Source organism: Penicillium brevicompactum (genome assembly GCF_028827555.1).
Source record: "Penicillium brevicompactum strain IBT 35665 chromosome Unknown utg000005l_segment0_segment0, whole genome shotgun sequence".
Lineage (NCBI taxonomy): Eukaryota > Fungi > Ascomycota > Eurotiomycetes > Eurotiales > Aspergillaceae > Penicillium > Penicillium brevicompactum.
This window is the reverse complement of record NW_026623208.1, coordinates 5357180-5375498: the sequence shown is the minus strand read 5'-3', so window position 1 is coordinate 5375498 and position 18319 is coordinate 5357180. Positions and strand designations below refer to the sequence as shown.

Sequence of the window (18319 nt, the reverse complement as noted above, 5' to 3'; positions counted from 1 at the left end):
GGGAGGCTTTTCTTATGCGATACTTTATCGAAGAGCTTGCACAATGGGTAAGCTATGCCGAAGGCTATGTATGAAAGTGAAGCTGAGGTCCCATGCAGTTTGACTCTTGCGATGCAGCTAGACACTTCGAATTGATAGTTCCCCAGCGAGCAGCAGACTGTCCAGCTCTTCTATACGCCATCTTTTCCACATCTGCAAGGCATCTAAGTCGACATCAACCCGACCATGCCCAGTCATACGCATCCTCTTTTGAACTGGTTGACGCCGCATTGGAATATCAAAACCTTTGTATCTCATATCTGATCTCCCTCTCTGGAGATTCCACCGAAGTGCAGGATGAAAACCTATTGGCTGCAACCGTGATACTTCGTTTCTATGAAGAGATTGACAGTGAGTGAATGGTTCCTATTCACCCTGTTTAAGTGCTCACGTTGCCAGCTCCATTAGCCAGCGTCGATGAGGGACCTACCTACGAGGAATCCAAGTCTTCCTAGAAGCTCAAGCTGCAACGGCAGTATACGATAGCGGATGCCTTCTGGATCGGGTGTCGCCAGGAGTTTCATACCGCGTTCAGCAATCAAAGGAGCTTCCGATTTGACCTTCGCTGCTGCGAAGACTCCATATACAGAACGCTGGATCCTGCAAATGATGATACATGGGCCAATAGAGTCATATTGCGCTGTGCTGACGCATTGATGTATTGCTATGGCGAAGAGACGCAGAGTCAGAAGAGGTTTGAAGAGTTGTGGGAGTACAATGAGGAATGGCATGCACGCAAGCCTTCCTCGTTCAGCCCCATGTACTACCAGCCTTCTGATCGACGCAGTGGAGCCATATTTCCAGAGATTTGGTATTTGGATGACCGTAAAGGTGATTTGACCTTTTCTTGAACATGACTGCATGGGAATAACACAAGCAGTAACCGCGATCCAGCACTGGCTTCTGGCGAGAATTTTGCTTGAAGTATTTGACCCAAGGATTCCTCGCTTGGGTCCACGTCAACGAGCAGCCAGTACAATTCGTGAGGTACACTTTGAGAGACATCACTTCTTGAACGTCCTGGCTAAAGCCTAATAGGCCGAAATCAAGAGCAATGTGTTCGAGCTTTGTGGGATAGGCCTATCTAACAAAACGGCCCCAGCGTTGATAACATCCTGTATGGGCGTGTCGATGTGTGAGTTCTCCACCACGATCCACCCAGAGTGAGCTAATGGCTACAGGTGGAGATCGTATCACGGATGTTGCGGAGCAATCAGCACTATTGCGACTTTTGGAAAAGACAGAAAAGAGGCATTCTTTGTCAACTGAAAAGATTAAACTTCAGCTCAAGGAAGCTTGGGTTTTGGAGGAGCTCGAGAGGACGAAATAGTTCCCAGATCAAGTCGATAGATTAGAAGGCCAGTCTACGGTGGGAAGATGGTACAATATTGAGAGATTTGTATTCGAACTCGCTAATTAGCAGTTATGTTTTTTTTTTTTTTTTGCCACATTTTCTGTTTTCACATATTATCTGACGTTCCTATTCATTCACTTCTTCGCGGTCTGAGGGAAATCCTTCAGAATGTCTTCAAGGACATCATAGAGTTCGGTGGACTGATCCACGTTACCGAGCTATTTGAATCATTAGTATCCATCTGAGAATGTGAGAGAGAATGAGTAGACTTACTCGGAGTAGCAACAAGCCAACCTTGCCATCTTCCTTGGTGGCCAAGAATATGTCCTTGCTGGTGGGCCGTTTTCCCGAAGTGTCACCGTGGTTCATGTCATGGAAGATGGCGCTGTTCAATGTGACACGGAGGGCACCATCAGCGCGCATGATCATTCGACCGGAGATGTTTCCATCGGCATCGGTCTTGGTGTTGACCTTGAAGGTGCCAGCACCACGCTCCTTCCACTGTTCGTCGAAGTAGTAGAGTTTGCCCTTAGCGGCGAACTTGGTGGTCTCGTTCTCCTCTCCGGTTTCAACTTGGTCCAGTGAGCGATTGTTCAAGGCGGCCGGGCCAAAGGGAGGGATCCAGGGGGTCATACCAGTCTTTGCGTGGAAACGCTCGTCGGTCTTTTCGGCCACAAAGGTGTCGTTGGGTTCAGCCTCAGATTCGTTTTCGCTGTCCTCGTTCTCAGCCGTGGTGGCACCGAGCTGCTTGCTCTTGGAATCACCGAGGGGGGTAGGGACATCAGGGGATGCAAAACTGGTAACCTTTCCAGTCTTGCCGCCAAGCGGGTTGGCAAATGGAGACGCAGCGAAGGAGGATCCGGACTTGAGACCTCCAAAGCCGCCAAAGCTCGAGGTGCCACCAGTGGCGAAAGGCGAGGCGGCAGAAGTCGAGTTGAATGCAGAGTTTTCGAAAGACGAGGGGGTGGATGCTGGCTTTGAAGATCCGAAAGGTGAAGCAGTTGAGCTTGAGTTGTTCACGGCGAAGGGTGAGGCAGATGCGTTAGCGTTGGTCAAGCCAAATGGTGAACCGGCGGAGGCCTTTCCAAAGGCACTCGCGCTGAAAGCCTAATGAATCTGTTAGAGATTGGAAAAATCGAACAGGAAATATCAGACTTACCGAGTTATTGCTCTCTTGTTCCTTGGCGCTTTCATCCTTGGCGGGTTCCGAGATCTTGTCTTGTTCCTTGACGTCCGAATCGTTGGGCTTCTGTTGGGTCACTTGGTCAGAATCGGAAATGTAATCTGCGACACCAGGAGCATGGGTATCACTCTGGACGCTGGGCTGGACGGGATCTCCGAAAAAGTCAGAAGCACGGGGTAAAACACGACGCGAATAGAGGGGATCATGAAGGATAGGACCAGGGGTATCAGGAGCACGCTCGGCCCATTTTCTGGCAACCGGAGGGGAAGCAACGGATCCATCCGAGGAAATCGAAATGTGGCTCTTCGGTTTTCCAGGCACAGCGACAGCGGACTCAACCTTAGCCCCGGCAGGGATGCTGATTTCGAGGGGGAGTGCGAAGTGTCGGATTTCCCGCGCTCCGCCAATGGTGACGGCGATGTCAATTTCCAAGGGAATAGAGAACTTCAACGGGGCCGGCTCACAAATCGTGTCTCCATCGGTGTTCCAGCTCTCTGATCCGGAAGAAGTTGGCAAGGTAGGGGATTGGGCACCGGACTCCATGGGGGCTTTGGATGGCTCGAAGCCTGCCTCGGAACAAAAATCGGAATAATCATCAAACTCGTCATCACTCACATTAGCGCCTTGTTCCTTGGGTGCGGCAGAGTTCTCACCTGCGGGAGCAGGCTGAGAAGAGGATTCCGGGGTTCCTTCGCGCGATCGCTTTGTGGGGTGCTCGTCGGTAGCCGCATCAGCGTCTTCCAGGGAGCGCTTTCGGTTGATCTGAGAGGGACCGTTGACCGAGTCGATGTTGGTATTCTGGAGCTGCTGACGGACTGGGCGCTCGCCGCCGTCGTTGTCGGAGGGAGGCGACTGCGCGGCCACTGTTGGAGAGGTCAGACCACAAATCTTCGACACAGAAAGGATGCAGATAACGAGGGCAATGAAGGAAACAAGGACTTGACAAAGAATTGTCACTCACCTCCAGACTCCATCTTTACCTCGGTTGCTGGGGCTTGCGACTGTTAGTGAAATTGGGGAAATGAGGCGCCCAAACAATGACATACCGGCCGAGGGGCTCTGCTCACGTGCAAAGAAGCTCATGGCTGAGTTGCCGAATTCGTCGAAATGTACTGAAATGTCGAAAATGGGTATGCCAGATACCAGGTGAAAGCTGTGACACAGCAAAGTTGATTTGGGCCAGCCGAATCCAAAGATCAAAGTGAAATATGAGAAAATCAGAAGAACGAAGAGGTGAAGATTGGGAGAGTTGGGAAGAAAGCTCTTATACCTTGACCGCCGGGTGCGGGGCCGCAATATACAAAGCCTCTCTATAATAGACATTCTATGGAGGAGAGAGGCTGCTATTCCAAGGTTGTCATGACAATGTGTACAATAAGGTTCATATGAGCATTCATTTCCTTAGCGAATAGACCGGCATTCACTGGATTCTAATTGTTCTCATTGAGATGTCTGGTGACAATATTGGCTTTGCACCAGAGCGCAGAACACAACACAATACCACAATACCTTGATATCAATCACCCAATAACACAATAGCTTAATAGCCCAATAGTACAACAGGACAATATTCAATAACACGGCTCAACTGATGAAACAGAGGCACCCAATCGCAATGTAGAACACGAACAATGGGTACACTGCGATACCGACTCGGTTGCGCACGACTCCTGAGCCTCCCAGGATACTTACGCCTGCCGCTAGGGACCATGCCACTAACACAAGATAAACCGGTATCCGTGCAATCGTTGGAAGTCCCAGCGCGCTCAACATTGCGGCGATGACCAGAGGGAACAGAGTATAACCGATGATGCAAATCGACTGGAAGAACGAGCTATGGCATAGTCAGTATACTGGGACAACATGTTTCACCAACAGCCTGGAGTCCTTACATTTTTCCACCAAGAAGCTTGATCTGAAGCGTCACAGCCGCTTCTCCGATCCAGACAATACAGAAGACACCTGAGAACACTGCGGAGGATTGATCACCCTTTGCGACGGAGAGGAACAAACTCAATACGAGGCAGAAGACAAGCGGGCCCCTAGACAAATTAGCTTAACCATTCCAGCAAGTACACCTTTGTATACATACCAGAGATCCCAGTCGCGCAGTCCATCGCTCATTCCACCTTGCAAGACCACGTCGGCATCCGGCCAGCGTCCGACGAGGCCGCGGAGGTTGCGTCCAAATCCAGCAGCGCCTCCTTGCTCAGGGTCAGCTGTACCGCTGCCTCCACGCTGCATCATTCCTCCAAGTAGGTACTTGGGCCACAGCACCTGGCGCATCTTCTCCCAAATAGCTATCAAGTCGCGTGACAATGTTTCTCCAACACTCTCATCAATGGTATTTTGGGTCGCGCGACGATCTTCGCCGCCAATAGAGGATGTTAAGTAATTGCTGTAGCCCGAAGCATTACCCCGGTTGCCCGAGTCGGATTGGATGTTGCCTCGTAGAGGCGCGGTGTCGGATGTATCGCGCAGGGGGTCATCGGCATCGATAGCTATGGTTGATTATGGGTTAGAAAATCTGGATATCCACAGCATAGTGGTAGGTCAAAAGCTCACCATCATCGGCTTCTATCAGATCATCGCCGAGGAGGGAGTCGTCGTCATGGGGGTCCTCATGAGGATGGCTGTGTACAGTCGCCATGATTGTAGTATGAAAGTTGTATGAGATCGAACGTCAAATTTATCGCGTCCTTGCTCAAACAGGCAACGTGGGCAACGTGAACGTATGTGTACAATGCTATGTTGACCTGAAGGCTAGAGTGGCATTATCGGCCATCCCCGACTGGGGTCACCGCCCGCGTAATCTCAGGCACGTTCCAAATGTCTACGTAGACGTGCATGAGATCCACATGAGTTACCACTCTCATCTCTGTACTGCAGATAATTAATCTTATGAATATGTTCAATTCTGCTAAAATCAACTGCCATTGTATGGCTCCTCCTCCTGGTACACATCATATTTATATTGAGAACCAACATGGTCAGCTCGGAGCTCCTTCTGGCCCTCGCCAAACACCTTCTCACGCGCGGTAAGAGCTGGCTCTGATGGATCAGGAAGCTCTGGGTACAGGCCACGCCGTCTCAGCTCGGGAATCAGCAAGTCTACGACCTCTTCAAAAGTACCGGGAGTGGTGACATAGCCGAGATTGAAGCCATCAAGGTCTGCCTCTCGAATCCAACGCTCCATCTCATCAGCGACCGTAGCAGGGCTTCCAATCCCCACAGGACCAAGGCCTCCGATCGCGGCCTTTTCAGCCACGACGCGAGGTGTCCAACGCGGGATATCCTTGCTGGTCTGCAACAATGAGTCCAGCAAACTGGTCACTTTATTTGCCTCCAATGAGTCCGCGGCCGTGAGATCCTGATCCAAGGGAATCTTGGAAATGTCGATGCCCGTCCATCCGCTGAAAAGAACCAGACCTCCAACGACAGAGGCATATTTCTTCAGCTCCTCATACTTAGCCCACGCCTCTTCGTCGGTTTCGCCCACAATGGGTGTGAATGTGCCAAAGAACTTGATGGACTGGGGATCACGACCTTTCTCTGCGGCGAGCTTGCGGATGTTTGCAATCTTCGGCCGCAACACCTCAGGCGAGTGGGAAGACACGAAAATGGCCTCTGCGTGAGTCGAGGCAAATTCGGATCCTGCTGGCGATGTCCCGGCTTGGAATAGGAACGGTGTTCGCTGCGGAGATGGGTCGACAATATGACGTGTGTTCAATGAAAAGTACTTTCCCTTGTGGTTGATCTGGCGGACTTTCTCTGGGTCCACGTATGTGTCGGCGTCGGGGTTGGGTGACAACGCATCGGGGGCCCAGGAACCCTCCCAAAGTCTGTTACCAGCAACCGAATGGTCAATTTGCGAATACTTGTATGTGGGATAGCTTCCGTGTCACTTACTTATACAGGACCCTCAGGTACTCGTCTGCCTGGCGATATCGTTCGTCGTGCTCAATGGGGCTATCCACTCCAATGGCTTTGAAAGCTGCCTTCTTGTACGAGGTCACGATGTTCCACCCCAGCCGACCATTGGTCAAGTGGTCTAAAGTGGAAAAGCGCTTCGCCAACAGAAATGGCTGTTCGAAAGAAGTCGACGCTGTGATTCCAAACGCTAGATTCTTGGTCACGGCAGCCATTGCAGAGATGGGCTAAAGGATGTTAGAAGGAGCTCCTACTTTCTGTGTGACAATCAATACTCACAATCGTTGGATCCGTCACTGGCCACTGGGCGGCGCGACGAATACACTCATCCAGTTTCCCTTCATAGGTATCATATCCTCCGGTTGTATCTGCTAGGAAGAGTGCATTGATTCCTCCACGCTCCAACAGCTTTGCTAGGTCTATCCAATATCCTAGCGTTCGTTTAGTCGCAGACTTGTCCTTGGGGTTCTGATTTGAATTCTCAGTATCTCGCCGCTAACATAACTCCAGTGCTCAACTCACCTTCCATTGTCCGGGGGACAGGTGCCCCACAGTCGACATGTCAAATGCATTGAGCAAGATCTGCTTCTTGTCATTGCTGTTCGTAGAGCCATTCTGGCCAACTGGATTGGGTTCGGCCATTTTTTAACGATAATTGGCTCTTGCACTCGCCGATGAATAGGCTTGAATATAAAAGTAGAAGGGATTACACCTACAGGCATAGTTTCAATATGCCCCTCGGAAGGTTTTAAGCTATCTCCCCACGTATTCGCACATCGCATGTGTATCTGACGCCATCGATAGGAGTACATGAGCTAGTATCGTGTGAATTAATGCTCCGATGTCATTTACGTTTCATCATCAGCTGCCAAATTGCGTGACACGTTTCAGGTACTTGTCGGAACGTTAAACTCACTTGTACCACGATGCCATCGATATCGGGGTTGGAACTAGCATGCGTCCACGGGTCCACGGGTGTACAGAGTGGTTACTGAGACGTCTTATTCGACAGTAAATAATCACTATGTTATTTCTCGAGATCTATAATTTTTCCAAATTTGGATAGTCAGTCTATAGAGGTAATTTGAAATACACGTAGCTCATACTAAGCTAGATAAAGCACATATCATGAATGGCGACAAGTACTAGGTTATGTTTCCTACCGCGTATCGACTTTCCCTTGCACGCTCTCGCCTTGGGCGTTCACTTCGACATTACTGGAGATACCTGCACTTTCAGAGTCAGATATGCTCCCCCGGCTTGATTTGAATTTTCTGGACCAGACATGTCAGTAAAATCTCACACTGTGGCCAACAAGTTCACTTACTCTTCTCTCGAAATGAAATATTGGATCACATGTGCGAGTAGGATCAAGCAAATGGCATTCCCGAGAATGAAGGAATATCCTTTCGTGAAACGCGGGGCCTCAACTGTCTTGAGCACCAAAAGAGGTGTCCACGCTGTGGTTGACTGGGCAATTGTATTGACAATGATCAAGGTTAGGGCACGTTCGACGGGTGAAGCACGTAGCTGGCTATTAATCCAGCCATAGAGCACACTTGACATAGCGACCGAAGAGTAGGTGGTTAGGAACGCAAACCAGAGCGCTGATTCAGAAACATTCCAAACAATTAGAATGACCAGCCCAATAATGTTCCATATGTGAGCAATCGTGATGGCCCATGCAGGCCCGAAGAACAAGTCGGAAGAGAAACAGATGAAAAGGGTGTAAAAGATCCCGAGAGCAGGGGAGATAGCAGCCAGCTCATTCAAGCGGCTAGTGGAATATTTGTCCAAACTCTTGAGCCATAGTTGGTAGCCTCCAGCGCTGGTGTTCAGGCAAGCATTCCAGAACAAGATATCAAGGGCCAGTAGTGCCCAGAACTTCCAATTTCTGGTGACTCCCAGGACTGTGCGCCAAGAGAGGCTGCTCTCTTTCGTCTCGTGTGAAACTCGAGCCAATCTGGCTTTGGCAAGTTCCACGTCCTTGGCGTTCAATACGAACTTATTCGGCCTATCAGGCGAGCCAGGGAGAATGAAGTATCCGAGTATAGCAACCGGAATAGTGATGATCGCGCAGATGATGTACATCCATCGCCACCCTGCGAGACCATTGACACCATCAAGTCGACTCGAGGCACCCGCTTGGATCAAACTAGCTGTCAATGTACCGAAGGTCAGGCCGACGTAGAAAAACCCTCCGCGACGGGCGATTTCATCACCGCGATACCATGAGCCTAGAATGGGTCAGCTTTGGCCAATTTGGCACAGGAACACGAGGCACCCACCGAAAATATAGTGCATTCCTGGAAAGAAGCCCGCCTAGCTGATGTCAGTGCTTGAAATTCGGCATAAGACCCAAATTTGTACTCACCTCAAACCAGCCCACGAAGAAACGATAGGCAGCTAGCTCTGCATAAGAGTTTGCCCGATATTGCACCAATGTGAAGATTCCCCACATGATATCCATGAAAGGAATCATCCAAGACATTGGAAGCTTGGTGAACAAGAATATGAAAGGAAGCTGTCCAACCACCGCACCCACAGTATACATTGTCTGCAGCTGAACAAGCTCGTTTCCGTGAAGACCCAAATCATCTTTCAGACCCGAGACGTATGCATTGTCTGGTAGCTGTTAGAAATTGACTTGAAATTTTTGGAGGGAGCTCTCACTGATATTCGCCTGGTCGATGTATTTGGTCCAGTATGCGAGGAATGCATAAGGAACAATCAGCAAGTCGAGCTTGGTAATGAGCCGTCTTTCCTCCTTGGTGTCTTGGTCTGCAAACCATTGCACTTTCCACCATTTTCGCCGTTCTTGAGGGACAGTCATCTTTACTCAAACTCGCCATTGGATTTTAGGACTTGTGGATCATTATATAGGAAATACTAGGTCGGTTGATAGTCTCGGGCAGTCGCCGAGAAATTTCTCTGAAGGTGTTAAGCCAAGATGCAAGATGCCACTAGAGACGGCAATTGCGTGCTATGGGATAGCTTTCGCAGCTATTGCGACAAATGAGGAGAGGATGAGAGAACCCCGATCGTCGGTGATATGAGCCGCCCGATACTTGTGTGAACTGAGCTATTTAAGCTCAAGCACAGTTAATAACGTGTTTCAGACTTTCGCCTGGGCACTCTACCGTAAATGCAAATTCGAAATATTTTCTTATATAAAGTTGAGAATGTACCAGTGGTATTATTATGTACATGATGCTATATGCAATGATAACGCCGTCTAAAATCCCAAAATATGTGGTATACAAGGGTTATACAGTTGAGATCTTGGTCTCAAAAATGGATGGAGGGCATCAGCACAAATTCATCATCTGGATCTCTCACTCGGCCTCGACCGTGTCCATCAACTTGGCCTTCGGTAGCGAAGAATCCACATGCCCATGAGATCGCTCGGAGGTTGTTTCTCTTGCTTGCTCAAGCCGAACGGATTCTCTATAGTTGTAGATGCGCTCCCTGGCTGCGTCCTTCTGATCGGCCGTAGGGTATACAAGCTTGTTTTTCCAAGCTGCAATAGTCTGCTTGTCGGAGTATTTCTTCAACATCTGCGACTCTCCCATGAGGATTTTGCGCTCAGCCTTCGAGACGTATTTCTTGTAGTCAAGCTTGAGCGTGTCATCGACAATCAGACGAACCCGGGCCATGAATTTGACAGCGGCGGGGCCGTGAATAGGATTCGCAAGTCGGTTTTGAGCATTGCTCCAGCGACCGCCTGCCTCGGGTTTGCCATTCTCCATCGCTTCGTGGAGTTCGGACACATAGGATCGTAAAGTGGCGAGGGCATTAAGCCGCAGCTGCGCTTGAAGCTTCGCGCCACGATCTTGGAGTCTGAGGCTTTTGGTGTCTTCTTCTGTGCTGAGGCCTCGCAGATTCAGAAGGACAGAAGAGTTCGCGGAAAGAATTTGAATCGTCTCGAGGTAGCCGTCCAGAACACGAATATCTGGTAGGATCAGCGCTTTGTCCATCAGACCGATCAGTTCATTTGCGTGCAAAAGGACAGAGTGGTTGCGGCGATCGCGACGACAGACGCTGAGGGCAATGTGGAATGCTGTTCCATGTGCAAGGCCGGAAGGAACCATCTGGTCCCGCATTGTCTTGACGCTGATTTTGCTAGAGCGAGAAATGCGGAGGAGACGGAAATATTGTGCGTATGTGATCGCGTCGGGCCTGAACCGGTGCTCATTTTCGTCCAATGTCATGTATTTCCAGTAAGCAAGACCACCTTCGGTTCCTTGAGTCATGGTGAAGCATGCGTTCAGTAGAAGTGTGAGTTCTTTGCTCTTGGGTTTCAGGAATGAAAGGCCCTCCGCCCCTGGGACCACAGGCTTGAAAAGGTCTTCAAAGGTTTCCTCCTCTTCTTCCATTTCTTCCACCTCCTGTTCTTCCTCAACCGCCTCCACTTTTTCTTCTGCGGGTTCGTCGAATTCGTGGAGATCTCCGGCTGTCTCTGCTGGTCCTAATGGTTTGTTGTTCTCATCCACAAACGGAAGATCTTCCATTTTCTCTTGTCTCTTCATTTCAGACTGCTCAATGGCCTGGGTTTCCTCGTGTGTGATGCGGCGGCGCGTTGTCTTTGAGCTTTCGGTTGGTCGCTTTTGAAGGATAGGAAGTCCCATGGTCTGTTTGTATAATTCCATAACATTGTAACAATCCATATCACTGGCGCCATCCAACAGCAAACTGGCCATGCCATTGACGACGTCATTGTCGAGTTCCAGTGTCTGAGTCTTCCAACGGTAAACGATGTCGGCCCAAATCCGCTTTCCTTCCGTGATAGCCTTCGTTTTGCGTTCGAGAATCTTGTCGATCTCGTCAGGGGACATTTTTTGTATGTCTCGGCGTGCCGCGAATTGCACGGCATTCAAAATGATTGTGTATGTAGTGGCATCAGGGGCTCCCGGTCCCTCCTCAGGCAGCTCGCCGGCAATCTGCCATAGCCTGTCCATATCCGCGTGGCGATGGCAAACAGTAAGCATCGCGTTGGTGTGGATGATACTAAGCTTGACACCGGAGTTTTCCGCGGAAATCGAGCGGTAGACAGACGCCGCTGTCTTGACCACAGACGGAGACATTGGAACCGAACTAAAGCCTTTCAACATAATGGTGTATGTTCGCATATTGGGTCTTCGGCCACGTTTTTTCATCTAGACTTGTCAGAATCAATTCATTGGAGAAAAAGCCGTGGCTGCAAACTTACATCATTATAGAACTTAAACGCAGCTTGTGGGCTTTTTTGGTCCATACAGTACTGCAAGAGGTGATTCCATGCAACGTCGCATCTCATGCCCTTCTTGGTTCCAGCGCGCACTATTGCTGCCGCCAATGCCGGCTCACCATTCTGCAAAATGCGATCAATCCGATCCGCCATTTTATGAGGATCGTTCAACCATCTCAATTCCATATTCACGATCTTGGGTGTGATCCTGCTTTCTCCGAGCGAGAGGCCATGGTAGCTCTTCGTTTCGGGTGTCTTGTCATCGGTTGTCTTGTCATCAGCAGTATCCTCTTCGGGGTCGTGTTCGTTTTCGACGGCCTCCCCTTCCGCCTGCTCCTCCATGGGGCCATCGCGCCCTGCAGCCGCGGTGTCCAACGCCTCGCTTTCAGCGATCTCAATCTCATGATCATAACGCGCGGAATGGGAATTTGATGCAATAGCCATCAGACTATCATTTCCTCGTTTATTTTCATTGCGATGAATCGGCCGATCGGCGAGTTTTTGTCGGGATGGCTTCAGCCTCGGATTCTCGAAACGCTCGTAGGAAGCGGTGCGATTGGGGTGATCAGAAAAGGCCCTAGTTGCATTTATGGCATTCCATGTTGATGGTAAGTTTTGGGCTGCTGTTGCAGCACGGTGTTGTTGCGCAGAGAGCAGTCGACTGCGCAAAGCTCTGTTGACGAGCGACCCCGGGAGCCGGAGGGTCATGACCGAGTGAATCGCCAGGCTAGAGATTTTGCGTCTCCACGTAAAAAACAAAAAGGCGATCCAACACTAACAGAGAGAGTGAAAAGATGGGAAATAGTCAGAAGATGCGACGTGAGGTCTTGATAACACGCCAGATGTGATAGCGAAATAATTTCGGAGATTGAAATGAGCTAGTACGTATACGGTCTAGCGTATTCTGTATTAATGCCTGAGGTGTTATAAGCTCAATTCTCTAGCCAAAGGCGGTTTAGCTCCCGCTCCGCTCCGCTGACTCCTTCAAACCCAAATCTCATCGCTTGCAAAACGAGTACGTGCTACTTGAAATAACGCCGATAACCTTCCGCATACTTCACAGCAAGGTAAAGAGCACAATTCAAATTACCGGTAGTCGCAGGTATCTCCAGGGCTGGCGCCTTGAACAAGTCTCCTATGAGCACATTGAGTGAAACCCTGAGGGGGGATGCACCTCGAATGAATCTTCACGTCCCTTCCGCCGCTTATTTTAGTCACTTAGCCTCCAGGTATTGTCACTTGTCTTGTTTTTATGGACTTGTAACGATTCTGAATGATTGTGTGGGGTCTGGTAGTTCGAGGGACTTGGGAAACCGTAGTTCTCAGGCTCTCAGGGTCTCAGGCTTTAGCATGACGACATTCAAAATTTCTGAAATCCATTACCCCAAAATCTTGCTGTACATAGTCACTATGTCAGGTTAGACCATGGCTTGTGCGGGGTGGACTCTCGGACCGGACCTCAATAACTCACTTCCTTCCGCTGAGTAATGCACCATTTTCGATCTAGTGTCTACCTGCAACTACCGGCTATGGTTTAAGGCCTGCAGATCGATTGACCAGTGGGTACCGCAGAGGACAGTGAGCGAAATGAATTTGACTTGATTGACAATTAATGGACTCCGAGAAATTTACTCGGTGGTTTGATGGCATAGTAAGCCGTCTCTTTGGGGCGCGAGCAACCGAAGCTGCATCGATCAACTATTGATTCGACTACAAGATTGTAGGACCTGAAAGTACATAAGTATGGCTCAATTCCCCAGATATTCTCGCACGCAAGGCCTGGGCTAATATTGCCAAAACTCTTATCAATATGCTACTCTCCATGTCCTTCACAAATCTCGCCTGTTTTGGCATTGCATTTCTTGTCATACGTTTTCTAACTACCCTTTTCAAGTCTCCCAGTTTTCTGATACCGGGACCAATTCTCGCTCGATTTACGAATGTCTGGTATCTGTGGCAGATGAAACGGGGTGATTTCCATCATACCAACATCAGACTTCACCAAGAAAATGGTTAGCATCTTCTTCCAAGGTTGTTCGCTAGCATGATCTAATCACAACGCCTTCACAGGAAGCATCGTGCGCATTGCTCCAAACTACTACAGTATCTCTGACCCCGCTGCTATCAAGACCATCTACGGCCATGGCTCCAGATTCGAAAAATCGGAATGGTATGATGCGTGGAACTTCGGCCCTACATCTGGCTTCACAAATTTGTTCTCGGAGCGGAGCTCAAAGAAACACGCCGAGGATCGCAGAAAGGTCGCTTCAATGTATTCAATGACGTCTTTGGTATCGTACGAGCCCTTGGTCGACAATTGCATTGAGATATTCAAGAAACGGCTCCATGAGATCTCAACCTATGGCCGCAGCATCGATATGGCACACTGGATGCAATGTTACGCATTTGATGTGATTGGAGAAATCACGGTACTTATCAACTACCCTCATTTCATTAGCATCTTTACTAACGAAGAAAAAAAAAAAGTTTGGCAGTCGATTTGGTTTCCTCGAGGCAGGCAATGATATTGGAGGCGTCATGGAGTCTATCGACTCAGGCCTTACAGTCAGCTCCTACCTCGGTTTGTATTCCTGGATTTATCCTTCCTATCTCTGGATCTCTAGGAAATTGGGCTTGGGCCAAACATTTGCTACCCAATTCACGTTCCAGCATATACAAGAAACCAAAGCGACCATGAAAAACCATAGTGCCGACCTTCCGTCGCACATGGCCATGAAGCTTGTTCAGAAGCAGACGCAAAATCCACATGATCTGTCAGATTGGGATGTTCTATCTACTGCAGGGTCCAATGTTGGGGCAGGAAGTGATACCACAGCAATCAGTCTGTCTTCAACCTTGTATTACCTCCTTCGGAACCCCGAATGTCTGGCTAGGTTGCGAAAAGAGATAGAAGACTCCGGTGTTGGCTCCAGCCCTACGTTCAAGGAGACTCAGGCGATGCCTTATCTGCAGGCTGTCTTTAAGGAGGCATTCCGTGTTCATCCTGGAACAGGATATCCTCTTTTCCGAACGGTTCCCAAAGGGGGCGAAGTGATAGCCGGACAGTTCTTCCCGGAAGGAGTAAGTTGCCCTGTAGCTCTAGTCATATAAAATCACAGCTAACGGTCTTCTCAGGTCAATGTCGGAGTCAACAGCTGGGTTTCGCACTACGACAAAGACATATTTGGCCAAGATGCGGATATTTTCAGACCGGAGAGATGGCTCGAATCAAACAAAGAGCAGTTGATTGCCATGGAGCAGAACTACATGCCATTCGGCGCGGGTTCCAGGACTTGTATTGGGAAGAATATCTCTCTGTTGGAAATGGGCAAGTTGATGCCCATTCTGGTGAGAGATTTCGACTTCGTATTGAGCCGGAAGATTGAACAGGAAAGCTGGGCAACAAGGGCACGATGGTTTGTGAAGCCCCAAGATTTCGAAGTCGGCGTTCGGAGAAGAGTCTGAGTGGTTTGGTTTGGGTACCAAGCACTTCAAATCAAGTGCTGAACATAATACAATTCCAGCACATTTCTTTGAACAGTGAGCCTTTCCTAGTGTTGCCCGGAATATTGATCTGTACTCAATCTTTGTTCACTCGGCAATGACTCTAGAATGGAAGGCAGATGCGACATTGTGGTAGATTTGTATGGTAAATCAGTTGATTCGTCGCATCCACGCTAACCGCACGTCGTCCGGTGAAATTTAGATACAAGACTTGAAGGTGAATACGAGGTCATGGAAAGTAGCATGCATTCGTATTCGTGAGATTAGCTCCAAGAGGGTTGAGACAAGACTCAGTCTTCCAGGATCGTCATCTTCGCAAATAAAACCAGCGGAAATTTATGTTCGTGATATTGCTCGCTCAGCAATAGTTCTCCAAAGGTCCTCCACGTGTGACTTAGTTGTCGACGGTGCCGTACTTGACAATCAAGTTGTTGACGTGCTCGATGTAGCGCTGGTTTGCCTTGGCGACGCTGTAGTCCTTGACGGATTCCCAGGCGCCGAAGAGCTGCTTCTTCTGTAATGAGGAGAATAGTCAGCTGCCGATCAACTAATACAACATCTTGTCCAAGTGGCGGTATATGTGCGAAATGGAACAAATAACATACCTGGAGTTCGAACCTGCCGGGCTGCTCCATAGCTTCGCCCTTGCTGACCTTGAAGTAGATGTACAGGTCCTTCTTCTCCAGGAGACCGGGGGGCTTCTGCAGCATCATAACGGCCTTGGCGGCGAACTCGAAGGCCTTCTGGAGGGTCTCGGCCTCAGCGGCATCGTCGAGCTTCTCGAACTCGCCCTGCTCGGAGACCTTGGCGAAGGCGGCCTTCAGGACTTCGACATCGATGCCCTCGGCAGCGGTCTGTACCTCCGCAGTGAACTTCTCCTTCTTCTGGGCAGCTTCCAGGACGGTGATGAAGGGGGTGATATCGGCCATTTTGAATGTGAGGGTTGTGAGGTGAGTAGTGATCAAAAGCTCGGTGTGTTTGTGATTGTTGAGAAAGTTGGAGATGGTTGAGGGAGGGGTATTTGCAGGTGGGGTCGCTGACACACGCGCCAGTTCGCCAGTTGGCGAGAATAAAGTAAGTATGTCCTAACATGCAACCTAAAACGCCTGCATATGCACTATTTCACTCGCTATGCCCCGAATACAAAACTGTCTAAATCACCAATCGACCGCCCAACCATTATGTGTCAAAAACTCCTCACAGGCCGCCTTGAGCGCGTAATTATTTCGCAGATCGCCCACTGACATGGGTGCTCGAGTCAAAGGGTCAACACCCGCCTTTTCAACATACTTGGTGATGCCAAGGCGATCGAAGCTTGCGCCAGAGGGTGTGATAACGGGGTCGTGCATGATCTCAAAGGTAATGCCATCGACCAAGTGATCGGGAACATTCTAGACAGTCAGCAAAAAGGATCACCAAGTATCAGTGACATATGACATACCCGTTCCTGAATCTCCCCCTTAGATGCAACGCGGAAAGCCTCCCGCAGGTTCTTCACCTTTTGCTCCGCATCCTCTCTCAGCGCCCTCTGATCTTCCCCGAATCCGGTCTCTCCGATCTCCTTGCGGTCCAGCCGTCCCTGCAACTCGCCAAGCGCACGCGCCACATCGGCCTCGATGAGCGCCTCCACGGCGCCAAGGGTCTCGTCTAACTCACGGACTCTCGAGGTTTCCCGCGCGGCCCAGATCTGCTGCTTCGCTCGTAGAACCGTGCGCGATAGGTTTTCCGCCTGTGCGTTCTTCGCTACGAGGCTCTGCTTGTACGCGTCGGACGCGACGTCGAATGCCTCTTGTGGTCGTTGGAGCTCGAGGAGTGCTTGCGCGAGGTACCAATAACTTTTAAGGGCAGTGGGGTTCTTCAGGCCATAAAGGTCGATTGCTGCGCGGGTATCATGTTCGACGTCGGCCCATTTGGCTAGTTTGCTCCTGGTGATCGCGCGGTTTGAAAAGAATGTTGCGTCGTTGGGATTCTTTTGGATGCTGGAGTACAAATATGTCAGTTGGCCAAAAATTGGTAAGATTCGGAGGTGAGGGGATCGGGGAAGATTTACGCCTGAGAGAACAGGTCTTCGGCGCCAGTGTAGTCACCCGCTTTGAAGAGCTCATTGCCCTTGCTTTTAAGTTCTTGGGCCATTTTAGACGGGAATGTGCTCTATTTGAGGTCAAGAGTTGCAGAGACACGAATTATACCTAAGTTAACTTGAGTGCTAAGTACCTCGGTGCCTCTGCTAAATGTGGAACGCCTTCGATCCCCGCAGAAGCTCTGAGTCAGCTATGGAGATCACCGGTATACTCTATGTAGTATATCCATGTAAATATAAACTGCTTTCATTCATACAGAATTATCACTCTATCATCCGAAAGACATTTGGTATCATGCGCTGTAAATACAAATTGGCCCAAAATTCACGCAGCGCGGAATTGGATCTCATAATCGGTGATAGCCTGGATCTTGGCTGCGGATGCACTCTTGGGGTCGAATCGGTAGTTGAGCCAGTCGGAGGCCAGCTTCTTCGCCAGCTCTACGCCAATGACCCGCTGTCCCATACATAATACTTGTGCATCATTGCTGAGAATGGAACGCTCGACGGAGAAGGGGTCGTGGGCAGTGACGGCCCGGATGCCGGGCACTTTGTTGGCAGCAATCGCAACACCGAGCCCAGTGCCACAGATGAACAGGCCGCGGTCTGCCTTGCCCTCCCGGATGAGTTGGGCTCCCTCCACGGCGGGGTGAGGGTAGGCGGTCTTGTCGGAGGATGAGTTGACGCCAACGTCAATGATCTCGGCGACCAAAGGGTTCTTCTCGAGGGTTGCTTTGATAGCGTCCTTGTAGGGGACGCCGGCCTCGTCGCAGGCCATGACAATGCGGAGAGGGGCGGACATTTTATGGATAAAGAGTGGACAAGGAGGAGGAGGGTAGATAGTAGACAGCAGGGTATATGCTCAGGAGTATGGAGCCGAAGTATACAGATGGAGATGATACAAAAGGAAACGTCTTGGGGAGTATGCCGGGGGGCTTTTATAACCCTTTCCCCGGATCCAATGGCCATATACTTCAGGAATGTGCAAGTCCAGACAGATGT

At 49.8% G+C, this 18319-nt stretch overlaps 11 protein-coding genes across 11 annotated transcripts; 3 read left to right on the top strand and 8 right to left on the bottom strand.

Annotated features, from left to right (window-relative positions):
- Positions 1 to 92: 92 nt before the first annotated feature.
- On the top strand, positions 93 to 890 carry N7506_007907 (uncharacterized protein; the record flags this gene model as incomplete). The annotated part of the gene is made up of 3 exons (XM_056957200.1): positions 93 to 390; positions 424 to 452; positions 495 to 890. The coding sequence occupies 3 exons, from the start codon at positions 93 to 95 to the stop codon at positions 888 to 890; spliced, it is 723 nt and encodes a 240-aa protein (XP_056811534.1).
- A 10-nt stretch (positions 891 to 900) lies between these two features.
- N7506_007906 (uncharacterized protein) lies at positions 901 to 1369 on the top strand (the record flags this gene model as incomplete). Its single annotated transcript, XM_056957199.1, has 3 exons — positions 901 to 1026; positions 1078 to 1174; positions 1221 to 1369. 3 exons carry the CDS (start codon positions 901 to 903, stop codon positions 1367 to 1369), a joined length of 372 nt encoding a protein of 123 aa, XP_056811533.1.
- A 158-nt stretch (positions 1370 to 1527) lies between these two features.
- On the bottom strand, positions 1528 to 3659 carry N7506_007905 (uncharacterized protein; the record flags this gene model as incomplete). Its single annotated transcript, XM_056957198.1, has 5 exons — positions 1528 to 1611; positions 1667 to 2500; positions 2553 to 3439; positions 3538 to 3570; positions 3623 to 3659. 5 exons carry the CDS (start codon positions 3657 to 3659, stop codon positions 1528 to 1530), a joined length of 1875 nt encoding a protein of 624 aa, XP_056811532.1.
- A 501-nt stretch (positions 3660 to 4160) lies between these two features.
- On the bottom strand, positions 4161 to 5226 carry N7506_007904 (Yip1 domain protein; the record flags this gene model as incomplete). The annotated part of the gene is made up of 4 exons (XM_056957197.1): positions 4161 to 4410; positions 4469 to 4618; positions 4669 to 5077; positions 5142 to 5226. 4 exons carry the CDS (start codon positions 5224 to 5226, stop codon positions 4161 to 4163), a joined length of 894 nt encoding a protein of 297 aa, XP_056811531.1.
- Positions 5227 to 5502: 276 nt separating this feature from the next.
- On the bottom strand, positions 5503 to 7148 carry N7506_007903 (xenobiotic compound monooxygenase, DszA family; the record flags this gene model as incomplete). Its single annotated transcript, XM_056957196.1, has 4 exons — positions 5503 to 6418; positions 6486 to 6733; positions 6786 to 6974; positions 7029 to 7148. The coding sequence occupies 4 exons, from the start codon at positions 7146 to 7148 to the stop codon at positions 5503 to 5505; spliced, it is 1473 nt and encodes a 490-aa protein (XP_056811530.1).
- Positions 7149 to 7665: 517 nt separating this feature from the next.
- On the bottom strand, positions 7666 to 9339 carry N7506_007902 (putative MFS transporter Seo1; the record flags this gene model as incomplete). Its single annotated transcript, XM_056957195.1, has 5 exons — positions 7666 to 7780; positions 7834 to 8743; positions 8795 to 8828; positions 8881 to 9131; positions 9180 to 9339. 5 exons carry the CDS (start codon positions 9337 to 9339, stop codon positions 7666 to 7668), a joined length of 1470 nt encoding a protein of 489 aa, XP_056811529.1.
- Positions 9340 to 9841: 502 nt separating this feature from the next.
- On the bottom strand, positions 9842 to 12441 carry N7506_007901 (pentatricopeptide repeat-containing protein; the record flags this gene model as incomplete). Its single annotated transcript, XM_056957194.1, has 2 exons — positions 9842 to 11662; positions 11716 to 12441. 2 exons carry the CDS (start codon positions 12439 to 12441, stop codon positions 9842 to 9844), a joined length of 2547 nt encoding a protein of 848 aa, XP_056811528.1.
- Positions 12442 to 13543: 1102 nt separating this feature from the next.
- Positions 13544 to 15198, top strand: N7506_007900 (cytochrome P450; the record flags this gene model as incomplete). The annotated part of the gene is made up of 4 exons (XM_056957193.1): positions 13544 to 13745; positions 13804 to 14162; positions 14221 to 14814; positions 14869 to 15198. 4 exons carry the CDS (start codon positions 13544 to 13546, stop codon positions 15196 to 15198), a joined length of 1485 nt encoding a protein of 494 aa, XP_056811527.1.
- Positions 15199 to 15631: 433 nt separating this feature from the next.
- On the bottom strand, positions 15632 to 16166 carry N7506_007899 (uncharacterized protein; the record flags this gene model as incomplete). The annotated part of the gene is made up of 2 exons (XM_056957192.1): positions 15632 to 15751; positions 15843 to 16166. 2 exons carry the CDS (start codon positions 16164 to 16166, stop codon positions 15632 to 15634), a joined length of 444 nt encoding a protein of 147 aa, XP_056811526.1.
- A 228-nt stretch (positions 16167 to 16394) lies between these two features.
- N7506_007898 (putative U-box domain protein) lies at positions 16395 to 17370 on the bottom strand (the record flags this gene model as incomplete). Its single annotated transcript, XM_056957191.1, has 3 exons — positions 16395 to 16628; positions 16679 to 17216; positions 17288 to 17370. 3 exons carry the CDS (start codon positions 17368 to 17370, stop codon positions 16395 to 16397), a joined length of 855 nt encoding a protein of 284 aa, XP_056811525.1.
- A 272-nt stretch (positions 17371 to 17642) lies between these two features.
- On the bottom strand, positions 17643 to 18119 carry N7506_007897 (RpiB/LacA/LacB family sugar-phosphate isomerase; the record flags this gene model as incomplete). The annotated part of the gene is made up of 1 exon (XM_056957190.1): positions 17643 to 18119. The coding sequence occupies one exon, from the start codon at positions 18117 to 18119 to the stop codon at positions 17643 to 17645; it is 477 nt and encodes a 158-aa protein (XP_056811524.1).
- Positions 18120 to 18319: the final 200 nt, after the last annotated feature.